Here is a 24,244-nt window from a genome sequence, read left to right as displayed (position 1 = left end):
AATAATAATTTAAAAAACTGGCATAAAAATTGAAAAAGAAGTGATAAAATAAAACTGCCAATAAGATTATATACAGAGAAAACCCATGAATCTAGGGGAAAATGACCAGAGATAAATGAGGGGCAAAATGTTTTGAAAGAAAATAGATATATAAAAACCAAGAACTTTTCTCTCTTCTAGTAATCAAAATCTAGAAATGGAAAATTGCATTCAACCAATTTTGTAATACTTAGAAATATATACTATCCAGAAAGGAATAAATCTATACATATATAAACTATAAGCTCTTATTAAAATAGGTAAAATTAGCTGGAAATACAAATAGGTTCTTGATTGGAAAGACTGAATATCAATTACATATCAATTTATCCCAAAATAATATCAAAATCAAATGCAATTACAATTAGATTACTCAAATAGGATTTTGTTTCTCTTTAAAACAAAAAAGAGAAACAAAAAGAGATTTTGTTTCTTTTTAAAACAATCTCATTACTTGGAAGAATGAATGCTGGTTACTAACCTAGAAAATATATAAAAAGAAGATGGGTGAAACCGACTTCCTCAGCAAATATCAGAACCTACCACAAGGCCATTGTAATGAAGTAAGCGTGGCATTGGGACATGTGGAGATACAGGGTGGAGAGAATAGAGAGATGCCAGAGACAGCGCCCAGTTTATGTGGTAACATCAAGGGCACAGATCCATTCAGTTGGAAAAGGATGAATCATTTAATAAGTGGTTTTCAACAGATACCTATCTATTCGGGAGAAAATATAAGCAGACTCCCCTTACACACATAATACAGAAATACATTCTAAATGAGTTAAAGGTTTAATTATAAAACTCCACCTGCCGCACTCATACTACCTTCTCCATGGAAATTCCTGGGACTTCACCAGTCAAAAGCAACCTTTCCCTGGCCCCTGAACTAAGTAAGAAGAGTTTTGGGTGTGTTATCTGAGGACACATGAAGAATAATTTGAAATCTGGGAAACTCACTTGTCTGGTTCACCTTTTCTCACATGCACCTGTCGAGGCAAGATGTCCACTTACAGATAAGCCCTGACAACTGGCTATTGGGTAGCAGTGCCCAGCACTGACCTTCCAGGTTCCCAACCACGGGCAGGTAACGTTGCTTCCTCCTTCTCAGAGGAGATGGAGGTGAGCAGGTTCTAGGCCGTCCGGATTTGGCTCATTACATAGCCACCTTCCCACCCAACCTTCCCCAAGCTTCCCAGGCACTGCCCTGACTCGGCTCCCTCCTCCCTCCTCTATTTTTGCCCTCTGCTCCTTTGTTTGTGCCTCCCTTCCAGCCCCTGCAGGGCTGGCTGCTGCTCCCAAACTGACTCCTTATTTCTATGCTCCGGCTATTCTCTCTCCGCAGCTCAGTCCCCATTCCCATCTTTACCCTTCATGCTCAGGATTCCCAATTAATAGTCTCAGTCTTCACCTGCCTCCCAAATTTCAGCCTTGCACTGGTCGGTAATCGTGCCCTATTTCCTCTCGAAAACACCGTCCTTCCGAGGATAAAGTGTCTGACCTTTGACTTTTCCTCCTCTTTAATCTTAAATATGCAGTCAGTTTCTAAGTTCCACTCAAAATATCTAACTGGGTTCCCACTACCACCATTTTAGTAAAGTTCATGACCCCTATGCTTAAATGAACCAGCCTTTCTCCTTCTCACTCCCCAATCTCTCTCCCTCTCTCTCCCTCTCTTCCTCCCTCCCTCCCTCTTTTTCTCGCCTCAGCACAAAGTCTCTGTCACAGCCAGGTGGGCTCCTGGACCTTCGAGGTCCAGGGCTGCTGTAAACAAAAGCTTCTCACTGAACATGGACCCATTGGGCGATGAGCAGAAACACTGAAAAAAACCTTAAATGGAATGTCAACTACAAACATCATTCATACTAAGCAACCAAACATATATTTTTTTTTCAAAGAAATGGAAGCTTAAAATTACAAAGCCAAAAATAGGTATTTAGTCCCAGTTTGTACTAGAATAGACTTAACCAGTTAACTGCCACACGTCCAAAACAGAAACCATCCCCACACGCCACAGTATTTTCAATTTAATTTAAAAAATCAATTTGAAATTATTATTATAAAAATAAATATCTTATAATTTGGGTGTTCTTGAATATTTTCAGCCAAAAATTCTCACGAAAAATGACTTTAAAGCTGCCACTTAGGGAAAACATTTCTTTTTTATGGACATGCATAGCATGTGGGGAAGGTCCACCGCTTGCATCTACAGACGTGTATGGCACACAATGGGTTAAAACAAATATAATGAAAGGGATAGAAATGGCAAAAGCAACACCACCAAACGGAAGGTATCAGGGTTTAGAAGGCCAGTGTCCATCAGTCGCATACCACTGTGGCTCTTCTCCCAGTGCCTGGGAGTGCCCTTGGGCATGGGGTGGGTGGCAGCTTCCACACCAGGCCACCCCCAATGAGGCCTCCTGCAGCACTGAACACTGCTGGCTGGGAAGGCAGGGCCAACTTCAACAGTCAAGAGGGCTGGCGTGGGACTTCCTCCTGGCCTTCTTTCAGTTGCTTTCAAACCATTTTGCCTTTTTAGAAGTAATGGGGGTGAGGGGTGGGTCAGAAGGAAGAGACACCAAAAAAAAAAAAAAAAGGTAAAACTCTACCCCAGAAAGATTTAAAGGACAGCAATAGTCTGGCCCTGAAAGAAGGCTCCAGGATACAGAGGCCAACTTACCTCTACTTTTTCTACTACTTGCTTCCCAAAGGAGCAAACTTTGGTGGAACAGGTGACTGTCATGTTTTCAGAACTCTCATACTGACTGGTTACACAGTAAAAAGCCCCGGCATCATCTTGAATATTGCAGTTTAAATCGGCCTGTTGGAAGGAAATGGAGGTGAGGGTTATGCTCTCATCGCAGGAGTCATGGCAACCAGCCATAGCGGTCAGGGTCCGACCTCCTGAGTGGAGGCGCGGAGGTGACGCTCATCTGGAAACGAGTGCGCTGGCCCATGGGTCACTTTGTGGAAGAGAGTACTAATTTGGGCGGTTTCCCTGGAAATGACAGGCTACATGAATCTATTTTGCTTTACTTCCTGGCATTCTGTATCAAAGTAATGCTGTATCCTTGTAAGAGAAGATCCATGAGGTCTTTACACATGTATAGTTGACCCTTGAACAACATGGGAATTAGAGGCTCTGCCTCCTGCACAGTTGAAAATCCGCATACAACTTTTGACTCCCCCCAAACTTTACTAATACCTACTATTGACCAAAAGCCTTACTGACAACATAAACGATTGATTAACATATACTTTGTATATTTATTATATACTGTATTCTTACAATAAAGTAAGTTCGAGAAAAAAATAATCATAAGGAAGAGAAAATACATTATAACATCTGTTGAAACAAATCCATGTATAAGTGGACCCGTGCAGTTCAAACCCAGGTTGTTCCAGGGTCAAGCGTATATGAATTGAATTCAGATTCACTCATCTTTAGAGATATTTAAAAGAGCAGGAGAGTTGACAGCTGACTGGCCATTTGCTACATTATTTAAAAACAGGTCTTAGGCGGTTTGGCTCAATCGCTAAAGCGTTGGCCTGCGAACTGAAGGGTTACGGGTTCGATTCTGGTCAAGGGCACATGCCTGGGTTGCAGGCTTAATCCCCAGTGGGGGGCATGCAAGAGGCAGCCAATCGATGATTCTCTCTCATCATTGATGTTTCTATCTCTCTCTCCTTCTCCATTCCTCTCTGAAACAAACAAAACAGAAACTTTACTATAAACTAAGCATCTAGAGGGAAATTGGTTGCCATTAAACCCTCACTTACAAAGATGCGATTATTTAACATAAGCCTCCATACATTTAACACACTTTTATGAGTACCTACTATGTAAGGCTCATGCTAGACACTATATAGGACTTGACTACAACCTTATGTGGGAGATACATACATGAAATAGTTATAATTTAGATAGAAAATCAGCATCATGTCAAAAGTGCGAGTTTAGAAATACCACTGGACCCAGCTTGTGGAGGGCTAAATAAAGGGTGTGGATTTTACCCTGCAGGAAATGGGGACTTCTTGAAAGTTTTGGCACAAGGAAATGACGTGATCAGAACCGTGCTTCAGGATGAGGCTGGGAGGCTCGCATCTAGATGTATGGATGGTACTGATAGATGGTTCCTTTCTCTTGAATATCTCCTGACCCCCTACTGCTCATCAGGTAGGGGACGTGAAGCTGGGGTCAAAGAGTGAGCACAGCTGCCCTAACCGGTTTGGTTCAGTGGATAGAGCATTGGTCCGCAGACTGAAGGGTCCCAGGTTTGCTTCCGCACCTCGGCTGCAGGCTCTATCCCTAGCTCTGGTTGGGGCTCGTGTGGGAGGCAGCCAACTGATGTGTCTCTCTCACATGGATGTTTCTCTCTGTCTCTCCCCCTCCCTTTCACTCTCTCTAAAAATCAATGGACAAATATCCTTGGATGAGGATTAACAGCAACAAAACAATAGCTGAGCCAACTCCTGTTCAGTTGGGAGGACATCACAACGGAGATAAGCACTCTTGAGAGAGGCTCAGAGGGACAGGAGAACAAAAAACAGTGCAGCGGGGCCCTCGGAGTCAGGGCGGCTCGGAGGATGATGCAGCTCAGACCCAAAGGAAGAACTGCAGGCTGAGGCAGGCAGAGCATGCGGTGAGAGAGAGGCCATGTTCCAAGGGCACATGGCCAGAAACAAGGACTGAAAAAAGGCTGGAACAGGCAGCAAGGGAGAAAGGGTGGCAGAAGAGGCCGGGGAGGTGGGAAGGCTTGGGTCTTATCCTAACCAGAGGGATGTGGGAGTTGTAAGCACATGGGATGGAGACAGGGATGGGGTATAATCAGACCTGCATCCTCTGAAGTCAGCCCTGATCACAGCCCGGAGAAGGTGCTGGGGGTGGGGGTGGGGGGAGGGAGGTGAGTGTGAATGGAGAGGTCTGTCAGGAGGCCTTAAGCAGTCAAATGAGAGAGGAGAGCTGGACGACTGTGGTGACTGGTGAGGCACAGACAATGAGACCTGACATACAGATGAGACGATACATGTTTTGAGAGGTTTGGCACATTGTGACTGGCTAGTTTCAATACCTCGACAGGCACTCACTAACCACCATGCAGACCCAAGTCAATCTCTCCATATCTTATCTAATAAAGAGGGAATATGTAAATTGACCATCACACCCTAACGGTCAAGATGGATGCGCCCATAACGGAGGCAGGGATTCCATAACACAAGATGGCTGCGCCCACAGTGGAGGCCGAGTTCCCATAACAAGCCTTAATGAGCAATCAGCAGGGACCTGAGGCTGTGCCCCCCACCCCGCGGGGTTTGATGGGGGTGGGGCCGGCCGGGTCTGGGTCTAGCCCAATGGGGATAGGGCCAGCCAGGTCTGGGTCTCATGCAATTTTGAGGTGCATATAGGTGGGTGCGTTCTTGACTCTGGTTCCCATGGCATGCCCCAGACTCTGACAGGAGGAAGATTTTCATATACATTTTACTAATTTTCTTTCATCTCTGATACTTCTATTATAGAGAAAGGGCAAATAGCAACATTAAAATATTTCCTCTAATTAATTCCCTTTTAATGTGCACAAATTTTGTGCACCAGGTCACTAGTTTTTAATAAGGCTCTGTATTTGAATTTCCTTCTTGAGTTGAGTATCAGGAAATGTCCTTTCCCGTAGGCAAAATTTCCTATTTTCTGGCTTCATATTAAAAGAACCATATACTTTATATTCCCCTTTTTACCTCATGTGCCAAGAAATGCAAAGCTAAAATCAGTGCTCAACTGCAGTCATTAACTTACCCAGAAACTAGGAATCGCTAACAACCAGCGTATTGCCGCTTTACTTGATCCCAATCTGCTTTTACGGTACTTTTCAGGTTTTATATTATCCATAAATTTAGCAACACTCCCTTATATTTAGTTTTTCCAAATTATATGGGGCCTAAATGATAAATAAGTAAAAAATAGCCAGGTGTGCATTTTTCTCACATTCAAAGGCTTGCCATTTGGCTCCCTGAAAGAGCTGCTTAGCGGAGGGAAAAACAGAATTCGTTCCCTAACTGAAGACTGCACCTGAGCTACCCAGGCATCTCCCTGGGCTCCAGCCTCCAGAGGAGAAAGGTGCTGACAATCCGAGGCACCCTGAAGCCCTGACACGGGAATCACCACCCGGCTTTCCACAGCCCCTGAGAGTGGGCCTTTGAGGACTGCCGCTGCCTTGTTCCGCCTCCAGCAGAGAACATGTGGCTCTGAGAGGCAGCTCAGGAGTTTCGTGGTGTCAGGATTACCAGCCATCTTCTGCGTGGGGTTTATGATCTTAACTGCAGTTGGCCCTCCCTATCTGTGGTTTCTGCAGTTGCAGATTCAACCCAGTGTGGATTGAACATATTCGAAAAAACATGTTCTGCTGTTGCAGATGTGTACTACACAGGCCCATGGAACATGAACAGACTTTTCTTGTCATTCCCTCAACAATACAGCCTAATGACTATTTACATAGCACTTTCATTGTATTAGGTATTTTAAGTAATCTAGAGATGCTTTAAGGTATGTGGGAGGATGTGTGTAGGTTCTATACAAACACTCCACCATTTTATATAAGGGACTTGCGCTCTCGTGGGGTTTGGTATCGGTGGAGGTTCCTGGAACCAATCCCCTACCAATACCGAGGGAAGGCTGTATTATGATGGAGATTGTGCCAACAAGTTTTGGCATTTTAAAATGTAAAAACATTTGTGCCCAAATGGTAGCATTCTTCTAAACCTTGTTTTAAAGAAATACATCTGTACCTACACCTTAGAACTCATGCAGTACTGACACAGAACATCAGTATTAAAAAGAACAGCCATTAAAAAAATGAACAGCCACACTTTTAATGGCTTTATACTATTCCATTGCCCAGATGCTCCATGCGTTAATAAGTGTGCTACTGATGAATATTTAGGATGCTTCCGGACAATGGTGCAATGATGAGTTTACGCGAAGCAGAAAAGGTGCGTCAGAAATTGTTACTTTCCTTCTGTGGGAACCCTGTCTAGAGAGCGCCAGATGTTCAAGGCCAATCTGAGCGTGGGAATCCTATCAGAGTGTTCAAGGCGAATCTGCTATATGCAGGTGCAAAAGCAAGGACACAGCTATCTTACTGTACTACGCAGGCCTGCCCTTCTATAACCCCAAAGACTGGTGTCGCTATTTGTAAAGAAGCCTCTTTTCTCTAAGTTACTGTAAAGATGTGTTACTGACCAGCCGTCGCGTGGCTGCTTGGTATGGCTCCTGCGTTTACTGCTGTGTTTGCAATGGCTGCTATGTTAGCAGCGGCTACTGTGTGAGGCTCCTTTGAAGAATGGCTTTGTCTGATGGCTACTTAGTGGCAATGGCTACTTAGACGATAATCAAGACTCTCTTACACGCCTATGAGCCTATGACTTCTCACATCTTCTCCATCCACTACCCAGCATCCATAAAGGTCTAGCTCCTGGCAGGGGAACTGAGGCCCCACCGTCGGCATAGTTGAGCAGAATCAGGGAGTAAGTACTCCCACAACTGGCGCTGTGAGTGAGCAGGGTCAAGGAAGAACTTATTCCAACAATTGGCGCACAACAATTGGCGCAGCGAGCGAGCAGGGCCCAGGAGAGTGCGGAGGATTCAGGAGTAAGGACTCCAACACCCTCCTTTCAACATTAAAAAGTTCCCAGCTTTGAAAGAGCGTGCTATAAATGCACTGCTAGCTAATATTGTAATTTAAACAAACGTGCAATTTTGTTGTAATCAAGCTGCTGTGAAAACCTGATGAGTAGTCAAAAGCAGTTAGGTGTTTGTGGTGTAAGGGGTGGAGCGTGGAAGAGGCACATGGAAATAAGCAATGGGTGGAGTAGTCAATGGGAGAGGGAATGGAATTAGGTTATTTTAAAAAAACAAAACACTGTCTTCCTTAACTCACTTCAGGGATTTGGACAACGAGGGAGATGTCTTAAGAATTACACAACTCCCTAGAACAATGTGTTTTTTCTTTTTCATGCTCTATTTTTCTTTCTATTCATTTCCATGGCATTATTTTTGACAAGCCAAAGATTTGCAATGTAAGCAAACCTGGACACTTAAGATCTAAAGCAAACATAGAAATAAATATACATGGTAATCTGTCCATATATACAACGTAAAAATGTTAACCAAGTTCAGAATAGTGTCCACCCTAATTGGATGTTTGTAAAATTGCTGAAAGTTTTCACAGCTTTTGTGTTTTCATCTCTGAGTTTCCATTTTCAAGTAGCGCTGGTGATAGGAGTTGCCCCACAGCGGGGCATACTGATTAGGTTCTGACAACTAGAACGGATCATTTTTAAGACCCCCTTCCTTACTGGACAAAATTATTTTCAGAAATAATCAGCACTCTGTTTCGTTGTAATTCTGTAACACAAGAACTCCAGAAGCAGTAACAGAGAATGACAGAAATGAAGTAACTCGAGTTCTGTTTCTTCATCCTCCTAATGACTGTGTCATCATTGCTCATTTCTGACTCTACTGTTTAACCCGCAAAGAAGCCTCTCCTGGAGACTGCAGCTCAAATGATTCCGAACTGTTAAGAACTTACCCTAGAAATACATAAGAGGCTGAGTCTGCATGTGTTATTAAAGGATTAGTGATATAATGAAGAAGTTATACAAGGGTGCTCATTTGAAGCATATTATATATGTATAAGTATATATGAAATAAAACACAACACTGACTTCACCAATTAGATTAGGGCTCAGGCCAACAAAGGATTTTATTTTTTTAGGGGTATTTATTTATTTTTAATCCTCACCCAAGGATAGATGGAGATATATATATATATATATATATACACACATACACACACACACACACACACACACACATATATATATATATATATATATATATATATATATATATACACACATATATACATATATATTCTTTTTCATGCTCTATTTTTCTTTCTATTCATTTCCACGGCATTATTTTTGACAAGCCAAAGATTTGCAATGTAAGCAAACCTGGACCCTTAAGATCTAAAGCAAACATAGAAATAAATATACATTTTTTTCTCATTGATTTTCAGAGAGAGGGAAAGACAGAGAGCAACACTGATGTGAGAGAAACACATCGACTGGTTGCCTCCTGCTCGAGCCCTGACCAGCTACGTGCCCTTAACCGGAATCGAACCTGGGATTCTTCGGTCCACAGTCCGACGCTCTATCCACTGAGCCAAATCGACTAGGGCTTGAGGGGTATTTTATCAATAGCACTGTTTAGACTGTGGACACATGGTCATAATAACAATGACAACAATGGTTTTGGCATCTGAACATTCTCTGCAATCAGCCTCCTTACTGCCTGGACCTGAGGTGGACCACTCCCACCATCTCACCCTTGCTTTACCCCTAGAATTATCAAAATAACGCCAATGCATTTTAATTGGGAATGAATGGCCCGTAGTTATAATGACAAGAATTATCAAAATTGAAATTCTGAAAGAACACACATTATGTAAACCTGCCCTCAGAAACTTTCTCAACAAATTATGAGTTTTAAAGTTATGATTAACTTTTTAAAAAATGAAAGTGTAACATATATTCAGAGAAATGGACAAATCACAAGCTTGCAGCTTAATTAGTTTTCATAAAGTGTGCCGGGAGCCGGTCCATGCTTGCTGTTTCAAGGGACCTGGCATATATGGCATACTGTTCTTAATATGTTTGCTCACCTTCTTGGCACTATGTGTTTTAACCAAGGTCTCTGAGAAAGGTTGTTTTCCCCAGGTAGGGATTTTCCCCTGAAGTTAGGGAGGGAATAAAACCCCTCAACTAAGTGCCAGGCGGGTAATTAATCCCTTTAACTACGAACAATCATGCTTAAACTACATAATCTTTTCTCCCTGGAATGGAGATAAGAAACGCCCTAACCTTTGTAATAGAGATTGATAGGATTGAATCAACTGGTATAAATACAGTTGTAACAAGACAGAAACACTCAGAACTTAGAACAGAGTCAACAAGACAGAACTCATGAGACAGAATTCAGAAGACAGAACTTCAGACACAGAACTGAGAACACAGGGCTTGGAAGACAGGACCAAGAGAGACAGAGCCTAGGCACAGAACCTACACAGAGCATTCTCTAGAGACAGAAGAACTTCGCTGGCGAGAGCATGCCGGAGGATCCTGGAGAGGGACTGGCCTCGGAGCCTGGAGACAGAGCCTAGCGGGAGAACATGGCAAGGGATCCTGGACTGAACCTGACTACAGAGATTGGCAGGAGAACCTGGACACTGAACCTGACTGGAGAGCCTGGACAGAACCTGGCTGGAGAACCTAGCGAGGGAACATGGCTACAGAACCTCGCTGGAGATCTGAAGCAGAACCTCTCTGGAGATCGAGACCATTCCTTCTTCGCCGACTCCGTCCACACCTTTGGGACCCCTGGACCCGCTGGGGTTGGACCCCGGCATATGGCGCCCGAACAGGGACCCCTAGGTAAGCGCCCCACACTCGGGACGGATAGGACTCCACCATAGGAAAAGGGTGGATAGTCTTCGCCGACTCCGTCCACACCTTTGGGAATCCCTGGAACAGGATTCCCTTAGGTAAGCCCCCCCCCCCCTTGAAAACCCCCACACTCGGGACGGATAGGACTCCACCAGGGTGCTACAGACCCCCCTATAGAGGATAAATAGGGTAAGAAGGTGGATAGTACAGAACTTAGATTGAGAAGATGTGCCATACTGAGTCCAAAGAAAGAAGACTCTGTATTGATTCTTAGTTTGAGAAAATGTGCCATACTGAGTCCAAAGAAAGAAGACTCTGTATTGATCTTTAGATTAAGAAGATGTGCCATACTGAGTCTAAAGAAAAAAGACTCCGTATTGATCTTTTAACACATATGCTTGCTAGCAGAGGAGTTAAGGTTACTCCCAGTCAGATGGAACATTTTATACAAGAAATACGTCCATGCTTTTCTGAGGAAGGAAAGGTGCCGGAAAGGTAAATGTAGAGGCATGGGAGAAGGTAGGCCCAAGGAGCCTTATCCTTAACCCCACTGCAGCCTTTCCACCCCGGGAAAGTGCAGGATTGGCAAGCTCTCCCTGGGGTGATAGATCAGGACTCAGGTAATAGCAGAAAGCGCCAATCCTACTCTTAAAATGGATACAAGAGAGCGTTTGAGGTTTTTCTTTTTAATGCCTGCTTTTAAAAAATAAAAAAGGGGGAATTTGCCGGGAGCCGGTCCATGCTTGCTGTTTCAAGGGACCTGGCATATATGGCATACTGTTCTTAATATGTTTGCTCACCTTCTTGGCACTATGTGTTTTAACCAAGGTCTCTGAGAAAGGTTGTTTTCCCCAGGTAGGGATTTTCCCCTGAAGTTAGGGAGGGAATAAAACCCCTCAACTAAGTGCCAGGCGGGTAATTAATCCCTTTAACTACGAACAATCATGCTTAAACTACATAATCTTTTCTCCCTGGAATGGAGATAAGAAACGCCCTAACCTTTGTAATAGAGATTGATAGGATTGAATCAACTGGTATAAATACAGTTGTAACAAGACAGAAACACTCAGAACTTAGAACAGAGTCAACAAGACAGAACTCATGAGACAGAATTCAGAAGACAGAACTTCAGACACAGAACTGAGAACACAGGGCTTGGAAGACAGGACCAAGAGAGACAGAGCCTAGGCACAGAACCTACACAGAGCATTCTCTAGAGACAGAAGAACTTCGCTGGCGAGAGCATGCCGGAGGATCCTGGAGAGGGACTGGCCTCGGAGCCTGGAGACAGAGCCTAGCGGGAGAACATGGCAAGGGATCCTGGACTGAACCTGACTACAGAGATTGGCAGGAGAACCTGGACACTGAACCTGACTGGAGAGCCTGGACAGAACCTGGCTGGAGAACCTAGCGAGGGAACATGGCTACAGAACCTCGCTGGAGATCTGAAGCAGAACCTCTCTGGAGATCGAGACCATTCCTTCTTCGCCGACTCCGTCCACACCTTTGGGACCCCTGGACCCGCTGGGGTTGGACCCCGGCAAAAGTGAACACACCCATGGAACCAGCAGCCAGATGAAACAGAACAGAATCCTTTCCCCAAGTAATCCCCCCTTCCCACCCACGCAACCCCCCCTTCCCACCCAGCACAATCAGCCCTGCACTCACTCCACAAGGGCAACCTTGATCCTAAAACATTATACATGAGTTTTTTTAAATCCTAAATAACTGTTGAGTCTTTTGTGTTTAGTTCACTCAGCATTATACCGTGAGAGTCGCCCAGGCTGCTGTGTGGAGTTCATTTGTCCTTGGAACTAAGAGTGTCCAATGAATGAAAACACCATGATCTATGACTCCACTACTGATGGACACCTGCAATATTTCTACAGAGAACTGATTATGGAGAGTGCTACTCTGAACATTTTCAAATATGCTTTTGATGAACACACGTACGCATGTTGTTGGGTGTCGAATGGAACTGCTAGGTCAGGAGGGCACTGTGTATTCCAGCTTTCATTTAGATAAGAAGGACTGAAAGTTTCTCAGTTTCCTTGCCTTTTTTTAAATAACAGTTGGAGAAAACTTTATATTTATTATTAGTGTAAATTTAATAACTTAGATTTTAAAAGGCTCCCCAGCCTTTTAAATAACCAATCTGCTGTTAGAATTGCTTTGCCGTTACTCTTGAACATGGAAAATAATCATGTGGCCATCCAACCATATCACAGCTGCTCCTCAGGAATTTTCTAGGAGGAGGTATTGATGTGAAAGATAATTACCTGTCAGCTGATGATATTACGATTATCCCAGAAAGAAATGCAGTCACTGAACTCCCATAAAGCAAAGGTAGAATCGAAGAAAGAATGCTTGCATTAAATCAACAACAAAGGAAGCAAACTCTGTAATGAGTCTGGGAGTCAAGCTGTGTTCATTACCCAACCTACTGAAAACTCCAGGCAAACATCTCAGAGTTCTGGAGGCAAGCAAATGAGAAAAAATGTGCTGGTATCAGAGATGCAGACTGCTTCTGCCTAATCGGCTTTTCTCTGACCACGGGGTATTTTCTAAAAGCAAATGAATACAAACATCCAAGGAACAGCTAAAACCAGCAAATTTATCTTTCCAACAAATTCCAAAGTCAAACCATATCCTATCCTTTGGGGACAGGTAGCCAGACCGAAATACGTAGCTGGTCATGGGCCAGGTTCCGAAGTGTATAAACAAACAAACCAAACACTTGAAACTATGGCTGGATGGAGGAGGCAAGTCCAGGAAAACAGGCCCTTCTAAGGGGTCTTTCCCCATTTTTGTATTAGAACAGAGATGACTGCATATGTTCTGGGTTCAGAGACCAACGCTTACTCCTAGCACTCAACGCAGACATCCTTCTACAGCAGTGGTTCTCAACCTTCTGGCCCTTTAAACAGTTCCTCATGTTGTGACCCAACCATAAAATTATTTTCGTTGCTACTTCATAACTGTAATGTTGCTACTGTTATGAATCATAATGTAAATATCTGATATGCAGGATGGTCTTAGGCGACTCCTGTGAAAGGGCCATTTGACCGCCAAAGGGGTCGCGACCCACAGGTTGAGAACCGCTGTTCTATAGTATCCTGGCCTGCTCTGTCTTCTGGCTGAATACCTTCAGATACAGGAAAATATACACTTTGCGTGGCTTAGTGGTTAAGCATTGACCTATGAACCAGGAGGTCATGGTTTGATTCCGGGTCAGGGCATATGCCCAGGTTTGTGGGCTTGATCCCCAGTGGGGGGAGTGCGGGAGGCAGCCGATCAATGATTCTCTCTCATCATTAATGTTCCTATCTCTCTCTCCCTCTCCCTTTCTCTCTGAAACTGATAAAAATACATTTAAAAAGAAAAAGAAAATACTATGTGCTAGACAGACCCGATTGTTAGGCAGTTCTTTATCCTGTTGTGTTAGGTTTTCTATTGCTTAAAACACCAAACTCATGACCTTCTACTTCTGTAGGTCAGACATCCAACATGGGTCTCATGAAGCTAAGTTCAAGGTACTGGCAGAGCTGTGTTCTTTTCTGGAGGCTCTGGGGAAGGCTCCTTGCCTCTTGCAGCATTTAGAGGCCATCCACAGTCCTTGTCTCTTAGCCCTCCCCATCCTCAAAATCAGTGACACCAGACAGAGTCTTCATCACACTGCCAGCTGTCATCTCTCTACATCCCTTCTTCTGCCTTCCTCTTCCGCTTTTAAGGAACCTTGTGATTACATTGTGCCCACTCAGATCAAGACATTCTCCCAGTCTGTTGATTAGAACCTTGATTCTCCTTTTCCATGAAATGTAATATATTCACAAATATCATGGACAAGGACTTGGGCATGACTCACCACACCCATTAAATTGCAACTGGCTTTCCTGCAACTTCTACCTAGAGCTCTGCAATCTGGAATCACGAGACCTAAGAACATGCCTGCAAGACAATTCTGCAATTTTCTCTCTCTTTTTTTTTATAAATATACTAGAGGTCCGGTGCACAAAAATTTGTGCACTCGGCGGGGGGGGGGGGGTGTGGGGGGGTGGTCCCTCAGCCCGGCCTGTGCCCTCTAGCAGTCTGGGATCCCTCGGGAGATAACGACCTGCTGGCTTAGGCCTGCTCCCGGGTGGCAGAGGGCAGGCCCAATCCCTAGGTGCAGCCCCTGGTCGGGCTCAGAGCAGGGCCAATTGGGGCGTTGGGGCGCCGCTCCCTGTCATGCACAGAGCAGGGTGGATTGGGAGGTTGCGATGCCACCCTCAGTCACGCTCAGGGTAGGGCCGATTGGGGGGTTGGGGCACCGCCCCCTGTCACACTCAAGGCAGGGTCGATGGGGAGGTTGCGGCACCACCCACTGTCACGCACAGAGCAGGGCCAATCAGGGGGTTGGGGAGCTCCCCCCGTCACACACAGAGCAGGGCCCATCAGGGGGTTGGGGAGCTCCCCCCTGTCACGCACAGAGCAGGGCCCATCAGGGGGTTGAGGAGCTCCCCCCTGTCACTCAGAGAGTAGGACCGATAGGGGAATTGGGGCACCGTCCCCTGTCACACACAGAGCAGGGCAGATCAGCGGGTTGGTGCGCTGCCCTCTATCACCCACAGAGCAGGGCCAATCAGGGGGTTGGGGCACCGCCACTGTCACACTCAGGGCAGGGCTGATGGGGAGGTTATGGCTCTACCCCGTCACACACAGAGCAGGGCCCGTGGGGGGGCTGGGGGGGGCGTTGGGGCACTGCCTTCTATCACCCACAGAGCAGGGCCGATCAGGGGGTTGGGGCGCCACCACTGTCACACTCAGGGCAGGGCCGATGGGGAGGTTATGGCTCTACTCTGTCACACACAGAGCAGGGCCCGTGGGGGGGGGGGGCTGGTTGGGGCGCCGCACCCTGTCACACTGATCCCGGTGCTGGGAGGCATATTACCCTTTTACTATATAGGATAGAGGCCCGGTGCACGGGTGGGGGCCGGCTGGTTTGCCCTGAAGGGTGTCCTGGATCAGGGTGGGGGTCCCCACTGGGGTGCCTGGCCAGCCTGGGTGAGGGGATGATGGCTGTTTGCAGCTGGTCACACACCCTTCAGGATGGGGGTCCTCACTGGGGTGCCTGGCCAGCCTGGGTGAGGGGATGATGGCTGTTTGCAGCTGGTCACACATCCTTCAGGATGGGGGTCCCCACTGGGGTGCCTGGCCAGCCTGGGTGAGGGGATGATGGCTGTTTGCAGCTGGTCACACATCCTTCAGGGTGGGGGTCCCCACTGGGGTGCCTGGCCAGTCTGGGTGAGGGGCTGCGGGCTGTTTTCAGGCTGGGGGTGACTGAAGCTTCCAACTGCTCCTTTTTTCCTTTTTTTTTTTTTTCATTCTGGGCCAGCTTTAGCTTGAGGCTTGGCTCTAGGTTTCTGGCCTTTGCATACAATGTTGCGATCCTGCTGGCTGAAGCCTGGAGGTATTTGTTACAATGTTTGAAACTGCCCGCTCAGAGGCCTGCAGCCGCAGGCGGGGAACGTTGGTTTCCTCCCTCACTGAGGCAAGCAAGCCTCATGTTAGTTTCAAGCTGCCTGGCTGCCGGCCGCCATCTTGGCTGACAGTTAATTTGCATATCTCGCTGATTAGCCAATGAAAAGGGTAGTGGTCATACGCCAATTACCATGTTTCTCTTTTATTAGTGTGGATTTTTATTGATTTCAGAGAGGAAGGGGAAGGGAGAGAGAGACAGAAACATCAACGATGAGAGAGAATCACTGACTGGCTGCCTCCTGCATGCCCCCTACTGGGGATCAAGCCCGCAACCCAGGCATGTGCCCTTGACTGGAATCGAACCCAGGACCCTTCAGTCTGCAGGCCGACACTATCCATTGAACCAAACCAGCTAGGGCTTTGCAATTCTCTTTCATTTCCCCCTTAATCTCACCTTTCCTTTTCCCCTTCCCATCCACAAGGTTGTGCAGGTCCTATCTGCTTCCCAGGATTCAAGTTTTACATTCATTTTTATTAGACGCCATCCTGATTTCGGACCTCCCTTCCATCTAGTCCAGATTCTGAAGCTTCGTCTGCTGTTGTCTCATCTCAGGCATCTTTGAGTCTCATGTTCTCATTTTTTACCACAGAGAAGACCTGCTTCCAAAGACCACCATGGTGATAGGAGACAAGGCATAGCTGTAATGTGCTACACAAATGACAGCTGTTAATAAAACTGACAACCATTCCTATTACCTTATTGACTTAAAATATAGACCAGGACAGAGATGAAGACAGAGCCTCAATCACATTTACAGAAGTGGGACCCAATGTAGATGGTGGTTTGAAATCAATACATAAGATAAACACTGTCCCCACAGAGCCAGCCTGAGCCCAATCAACACTTAGCACAGATGCAACACTGACTTTTTATAAACAGGAAAATCAGTAGTTTTTTCTGATTTGTGAGTTTATGACAAGTGTTAAGTTTTGGGCATAACTGCTCAAAAATTACCATCTTTCCCACATGGATATGATTAGAGATGTTCTAGAATTCTTTCCGGAAATCAAAAAGGCAACACTTAAAGTTGTGTGTTGAATGAATTAAAAACGTCTGTGTGTATTTCTGGGCAAGTCCTGGGAAACAATACAAGGTGTGAGGAGAAGCAGGTTACAATGCCAGGTAGAGAAAGCTGCCTGCGTCAGACAGCAAGGAAACAGAGTCTCCCCAAATTCTCCCCTAACTCACCCTTCTTACACTCATTACTTTATTCCCCCCGTAGCTAAAGCATTCAAGTCACCAGGCAAGACTTTGGATTGGGTTCTCTTCTCTATTACCTCTCAGTTAGTAAGCCCATTTACTCACGATTGTTCCACTATTTGACTTCATGCTTTTGAAATTAAAAAAATTTTTTTAATGTCATTTTAATTATAATTTTTAATTACATATTCAAAAATGATCCTTCCCATTTCATGGGAGAGGAGAAATGAGGCCTAGCCCAGTTATGCAGGATCCAGAGCTCTGGGGGCAGAGCTCCTCTCTGTGAAACCCCAGGCCCTGGCAACCTGGCTACTGGGGGCTGAAGTAAGAGAAAGTGAGCACCAAGGTTGCCAAGGGAAGTGGGGGAATTGTGCAGCTCATGCAGAAGCAGTATTTGGCTGGTGATGCTACTTTGTCACTGGCTTCACTGCTGGTACAAAGAGGAAGCAGAAAACCCCAAAGGCAGGGGCACCCGGTCAGGAAAGGAGCAGTCGGCAGACACGCCCTTCCCATCCCTTCCCACCCATCTCTCCCTTTCACCCCAAGGCTTGGAGAGGCTGGGCAGGAATTACTTGGTTGCAAAAATGAAAACATCAAGAGGATAGTCCCTGACAAGAGAGAGTATAATAGGCACTGATGGATTCAAGGAGACGCTGGCATTTTCAAACCACCACTTTGAACCTCTCCTCTTCATCCTCTCTGAGCAATGATCAAAGGACCAAGATTTCAAATTGTGAAGCAATTTTTTCCAATGGCAGCATCTGGCTCCTTGGCAGGAGGCACTGGGAGTTGGGCTCAGTTGTGGGCGGCCATCCAGGGCTGCTGCATGGTGAGGCTCAGGCCGGGCACCTAGTGGGCCTGGCAGCTGCTCCAAGGCACCAAAGGACAATCACTCTGCACTGGGCTGTGAGCAGTGAGCGTTAGGCAGCAGTCCCCCTGCTCCCCGCTTCCCCACCCAGTGCTGACAGGGGGGGTATCTGGCAGGGGGCATCTCTGAGGAAGCTGGCTGCTCCCAAACCCTCCTGCCCCACTCTTTTGCACGTCCCTGCCCCTGGCCAAGACCTCGGAAGCCAGCCCACATCTGCAAACAGAAGATTGGGGTGGGGGAAGTTGGATGGCCGTGAGAGAATTCCCCAGTAAAGCAACCTGCTCTTGGGGAGAACCGTGAAGCTGCCCGTAGGGAAGCAAGTCTTTGAACCTGTTCACGTAGGGCCCTTGTAGCCCCTGCCCAGCACAAAAGGACGGCAGCTGTAGGTCTGCCACAGCTGTTTTTAATAAGAATAACAGGAATAAACTCAGCCCCCACTCCTCAACTTACTCCCTACTAATTATGGCATATATTTACATCTACAAAATAGAAGATTTTAAAAACACTACCAAGAGCCCCTTTATTGTGCAGATTGGCACCCCTATTTGAATTTCATAAACATTTAGGACTTCAAAGAATCTTAAAAGCTTGCTCTAATTACAATACTCTCTGCTTGAAAGACTGGCTGTTTGCATTGCAAATTCCTACAAATACCAGCATTCATTAAGGAAAAATTCAATTAATATCACCCACACCACTTCAGGTCACTGCCACTGGCGGCTTCACCCAGTAGCTGAGATGAAAGAGCCAAGGTCTCAGCCCGAGCGAGAAGCAGCTGCCCAGGTCAGCTCTTTCCAAAGGAGGCCTTAATGAGCGCTGGGCGCCCAGCTGAGCGGGCCCTGCACACACCACAGGCATCAGGCCTGCGAACGCAGGCCCAGGACCCCCCTTCCCAAACCCAGAAACAGGACCTTTTCCTGGTCTGGAGTTCCTGTGCAAGTCTTACATAAAACAACAGCAAAATCAGTCAACTAAGCCCAGAGTTGCCAAATAACTACAGGCCACCACGCTCAATCTGATTTTTAGATAAACATCACCTTTTGGGGTATCTGTATGTCCCAAAGATTGCATGGGATATATATACACTGAAATATTATACACTGTTTGCCTGAAATTCCAGTTTAACTGGGTGGCCTGCATCTTTATTTGCTAAATCTGGCAACTCTACTAACAAGTCATCTTTACTAAAAAGAGTAACAAGAATTGGGACTTACCCTCAAATTCTGATTGCTGTAGGATATCTTATACTTAAGATATCTTAAGTTAGAAAAAAAAAAAATGAAGTGCAGCTCATTTAAGGAAAAACCAATGGAGTCTACAATGTTTGTAGGTGCATATGAAAGTACAGGAGGATACAGGGCTGGGGGTGGGGAGGGGTGGGGGGAGGTGGTCTCACTTTTTCTTCTATCGTCTTCTGAACTGCTAGGACTATTTACAATAAGCTTGTATTACTTTTGAAATACAAAAAATAATTTAAAATGAGTGGGTGGGTAGGATATACTGCCCAAGGGAGAAGTGATTTCACTTATCACCGAGGGGCTAAGTCCAATTTTAGAGAATTGACCAAGATCTCTGGGGGTGGGGGTTATGATTATGTCCAGATAATCCACTTATTCCTGGCAAAATTAAGTCTGGAAATAGGCAGCCATGCTGACTGTGTCACTTCAGCTCTTCCCTCCTCAGGCTTTTCTTGAGGTCCAATTACAGAGAGAAGCTAACCAGGCCTCCACCTACAGGGCAAATGCTGGGAAGTGCACGGGGGTGTGTATCTGCTTTCCCCTGGACCTCTGTGGAGCAGCAGCTCTTGGTGGAGCTCAGGCTTAGCATCTCTGCCTGTAACCATGGCAGGGAGCAAAGCAAAATAGCCCCACACAAAAAAGGATGAACCCTGACCTCAGCTTTGTTAGCAATCACTGAGCCAAATGACCTAGGACAGAAAGCATTAGAGGAACAGCTGTCAGATGGATTCTCCCATGAGGCCCAGGGAACTCCCCATTTAGATTCTGCATCGTCCTGAAGAGTTCAAGGTTAAAAAAAAAAAAAAAGTATCCGTGGTAAGTCTGAGGCTCAAGGATTGGGGGGAGTAGAGTGAGCTTCTAATCCCATTTTCCAGGTGGTCCTAGGAGTTCTAGCTGTGTTTTCAGGGGATTCAGAAAGGATCCTTCCAAATAAAGTGACTGCCTGGGGATCAGTGTTCTCACCCTCAGCTCTCACTTCTCCAGGCTCTGTGAGCTCTGTGGCCACAGGGTCCTCTGCCACACCCAGGAGGGGTGAGTCTGTCCAAACATCCACTTCCCCTGAGAACCCCTTCCCATCCCCTTCCACTGTCCCAACTCTTTCAAGGTTCAGTTCCAATGCCACGTCTTCATGAGGCCTTCCGAAATGTCCTTAGGTGCAAAGGGCTCCTCCTCTCTGTGTGCCCACGTTTTCATGTGGGCTTCTACCCAACGGTGCAGTCGTTTATCTGCTTGTGTGCCTGCCCCTTACTTATGTCTGTCTGCCCAGCTCTCTAGGAGCCAAGTCAGAGCTGCTGAACATTTGCTGAATGGTCCAGTAGTGATGTGTGTATTTATTACTAATGTACACAGTTATTTTCATAAGGACCCAACAACTCCAGACATCACCTAGCACAGCTTTTGTGTAAGTCTCCTCCCTGCTCTTTAGTACATTTTTAAAAAAATATATTTTTATTGATTTTTTTTACAGAGAGGAAGGGAGAGGGATAGAGAGCCAGAAACATCGATGAGAATCAGCTGCCTCCTGCACACCCCCTTACTGGGGATGTGCCCGCAACCAAGGTACATGCCCTTGACCGGAATCGAACCTGGGACCTTTCAGTCCCCAGGCCAATGCTCTATCCACTGAGCCAAACCGGTGAGGGCTTTAGTAAATTTTTTGAGGGAGATTACCTAACAAACTACCAGGTACCGATTAGATCTGCTCACCCTGTCAGAGCTGGCTGAGGCAGTTATTGTACCCGGTGTGAAGCCATTTCTCGAGCTGACCAAAATAACATTCCAGCCAAGGGGGGGGGGGGGGAGCTGTGGAAAATCTACCACATATACTGCCCTGCTGAATAAATACTACACATAGGATCCCTGCTCCCTGGGGGAGGCCGACGAAGCAGCTTAGAGCATGGGGCTGGGAACACAGGAAGGAAGCCAATAATAGACAGCCGTCACTGCAGAAAGTGCTAACCAAGTGCCACATATTTTTCTTATGAAATCAAACCAAAATGGGTGGGAGTGCAAGCTTACTGGCTCCCCTGTCCCTCCACATGAAATATCAGAACCTGCCTATCTAGAGATGATTTTTCAAAGAACAGACTCTCAGTGAAGATAATCATATAATCACAGTCCATCTGAAGGGAATGTATTATGTATTAGCCCTAGGTACCTCTGAATATGGTGGTATTTCTAGCTAACCTTCCTTCCACATACATCATTCCATCACTTAATATTGCTCACGCATTTTCAGAACTTAACACCCTTTTGAGATGGAACAGAAATAGAGAGAAATGGGAAAATGGAACGGAAAGGCCCTTTCCTTATCGATAGCAGTTTAGAACACGTGGGGAGAGATTTATTCCATTTTGCTAACTTCCTTTCCCATGAATAGCAACAGGGACATTTGGTCCCAAATGATAGACTCAAGTCTACAATTCAACCTAAGTCATGCAGAATCCAGTTAGAGCAGGCTGCAACTCCAGACGGGCGTCCATACAGCCAGTTGACTTGTGCACCAATTTCTTCTGCTTAAAGAAAGCCCGGTTTTTAATTTATAGTGCTTGTCATTTTGTCCAAACAATGTGATTTCATTCCCACCGAGATAAAAGCATCTTCTAAAGGCTACCCCTTTCCAAATAGCTCACTTCCCCTTCTCTGTTTTATAAAATCTTCTCATATCTGCTTTGGTTAGTAAAACTAGCCTTTCTTTTTCTTCCCCTAAAATAATATATTAAGAAACTAAGTTGACAGAACCCAGACACAGAACCTAGACACAGAACCTAGACACAGAACCTAGACACAGAACCTAGAGACAGAAGAACTTCGCTGGAGAGAACATGGCAAAAGATCCTGGACAGAAACTGGCCACAGAACCTAGAGACAGAACCTAGCGAGAGAACATGGCAAAAGATCCTGGACAGAAACTGGCCACAGAACCTAGAGACAGAACCTAGCGAGAGAACCTGGCTGAAGAACCTAGAGACAGAACCTGGCTACAGAACCTGGATAGAACATGGCAAGAGAACCTGACTAGAACCTGGTGACTGAACCTGGCTGGAGAACCTAGCGAGGGAACATGGCCACAGAACCTGGCTGGAGAGCCTAACCAGAACTTCGCTGGAGATCCAGACCAGAACTTGGCTAGAGATCCTGGCTAGGCTGCTGTTCAACTGAACGCTGTCTCCGTGTCATTCCTTTTTTTCCGACTCCATCCACACCTTTGGGGACCCCTGGACCTGCTGGGGTTGGACCCCAGCAGGGCTGGTTTTTTGTGTGTGGTCCCCTGCCCCCGCTTTATTGAGGAATAACTTACATACAATAAAAATCACTCCTTTTAAGTGTACAAAAAAAAAAAAAGAAACTAAGTTGAGTGACTACAAATATATTGGTAATTGTTTATACTGAATGTTCATAATTCCAAGAATTTTAAAAAGATAGCATAAATAATCACAGGGTAACATATATATCCTGGTTTCTAAGACACCCATACTTTAATAATGATTTCAAAGAAAAAAGAAACACTGTATTAAATATATATACAAATTTTGTTTTGTAACAAGATATACACATCCATACAATTTCATTTTCATATTATTTCCTTATTAGTCCAATCAACTTTGCGACTAAGCCTTTATCATACTTATGGTTCTTCTGAATAACTTTTGGCCATAGGGTTATAAGTAACTTGTTAGTAACATATGGCTCTCTCTGCACCAATGTTTCAAACTTTGACACTCTTGAGCATTGGACAGAGAGAAGAATTACTTCAAAAACAATAGTTCCACTGAATTTCTTATTTGGTTAAATCCATAATTTCTCATTTATTTCCTTAAGCAAGCTACATGTGCCTGGAAAGGAACTTCTTTTGCAAGTCAGCTCAAGCTGCAGCTGGGTTTTTGTCTTTCAGGATGCATGACCAAATCACACCCACCTCTTCCAGCTCTGGGAATTCTATGATCAATACCAACACAGTTGGTATTTTGTCTTAAATTAGCTGCAGTGTCTGCCATCCCACTGGCAACCCATCCGCATGAACCTCAATGCGGAACCAAGCTGGGCTCTGACCATCTGTGGGTGGACATCTTCCTTTTTGGGGGCCCACACAGCACCTGATCATTGTTTTATAAGGGGGGGAGAGGGAAGGATGGTTTTCTGCCAGTACAAAATGTTAGCCTCACTTATTATAAATCTGCTTCCACACTCATCCCCAATCATAATAACAATTTCAATGCTGCATCAAACTGTAATTTTTCTGAGACATAAAAATTAGGAACTCAAATTTAAGCTAAATTTCACTAGTAGTATATAGTACTATAGCACAAATAACTAAGGAAACAAGGAGATGATGAGATGCCCTCTATTGGTGAGGGGCACGAAGAGCAGGCAATATAACCACATCACCACTTACTCTTCTATGGAGGGGGCAGGCAAGGTGCTTATGATATTGACTATCAGAGCACCCCACTTCTAGGACTGTTGAAATGGTAACAAGTATACGTCTTAGAATGGAGGGAATAGAGAATGAAGGATTAAAGACTGAGTAGGAAGAAAAAATAACTGCAGATGTGGAGGAATTCAAAGAACAGAAGATGACGATAGAAAAGTTGTTTTGTTTTTAAATTATGTCACACAAGGCTGATGAAGATGTCTGGAATACTTACTGCTTGACGACTTTAGAAAGCAATTTGGTTATTTACACACATACACATACATATATATTCTAAGCCATATTATTAATGCCTAATAAAATAAGAATGGCTAGCTTTGGCTGGAGTGGCTTTGCTGGCGCATAGTCCCATGCACCAAAAGGTCACTGGGTTCGATTCCCAAGTCAGGGCATATGCCCAGGTTGTGGGTTCGATGCCAGATCACAGCACCCCAATCAGGGCG

At 45.4% G+C, this 24,244-nt stretch overlaps 1 protein-coding gene across 10 annotated transcripts in view; it reads right to left on the bottom strand.

The window, feature by feature from the left end:
* Positions 1-24,244, bottom strand: part of TEAD1 (TEA domain transcription factor 1) — a 262,434-nt gene that overhangs the window by 15,322 nt on the left and 222,868 nt on the right. For all 10 annotated transcript variants that reach the window (XM_059708928.1, XM_059708932.1, XM_059708934.1 and 7 more), the window contains one exon: positions 2,720-2,860. In XM_059708928.1, the coding sequence (XP_059564911.1) occupies positions 2,720-2,860 (141 nt within the window). The remainder of the gene's footprint in view (positions 1-2,719; positions 2,861-24,244) is intronic.

The sequence above is a fragment of the Myotis daubentonii genome, chromosome 9 (genome assembly GCF_963259705.1).
Source record: "Myotis daubentonii chromosome 9, mMyoDau2.1, whole genome shotgun sequence".
Lineage (NCBI taxonomy): Eukaryota > Metazoa > Chordata > Mammalia > Chiroptera > Vespertilionidae > Myotis > Myotis daubentonii.
The sequence above is the reverse complement of the archived record's forward strand: the minus strand, read 5'-3'. Positions and strand labels throughout refer to the sequence as shown.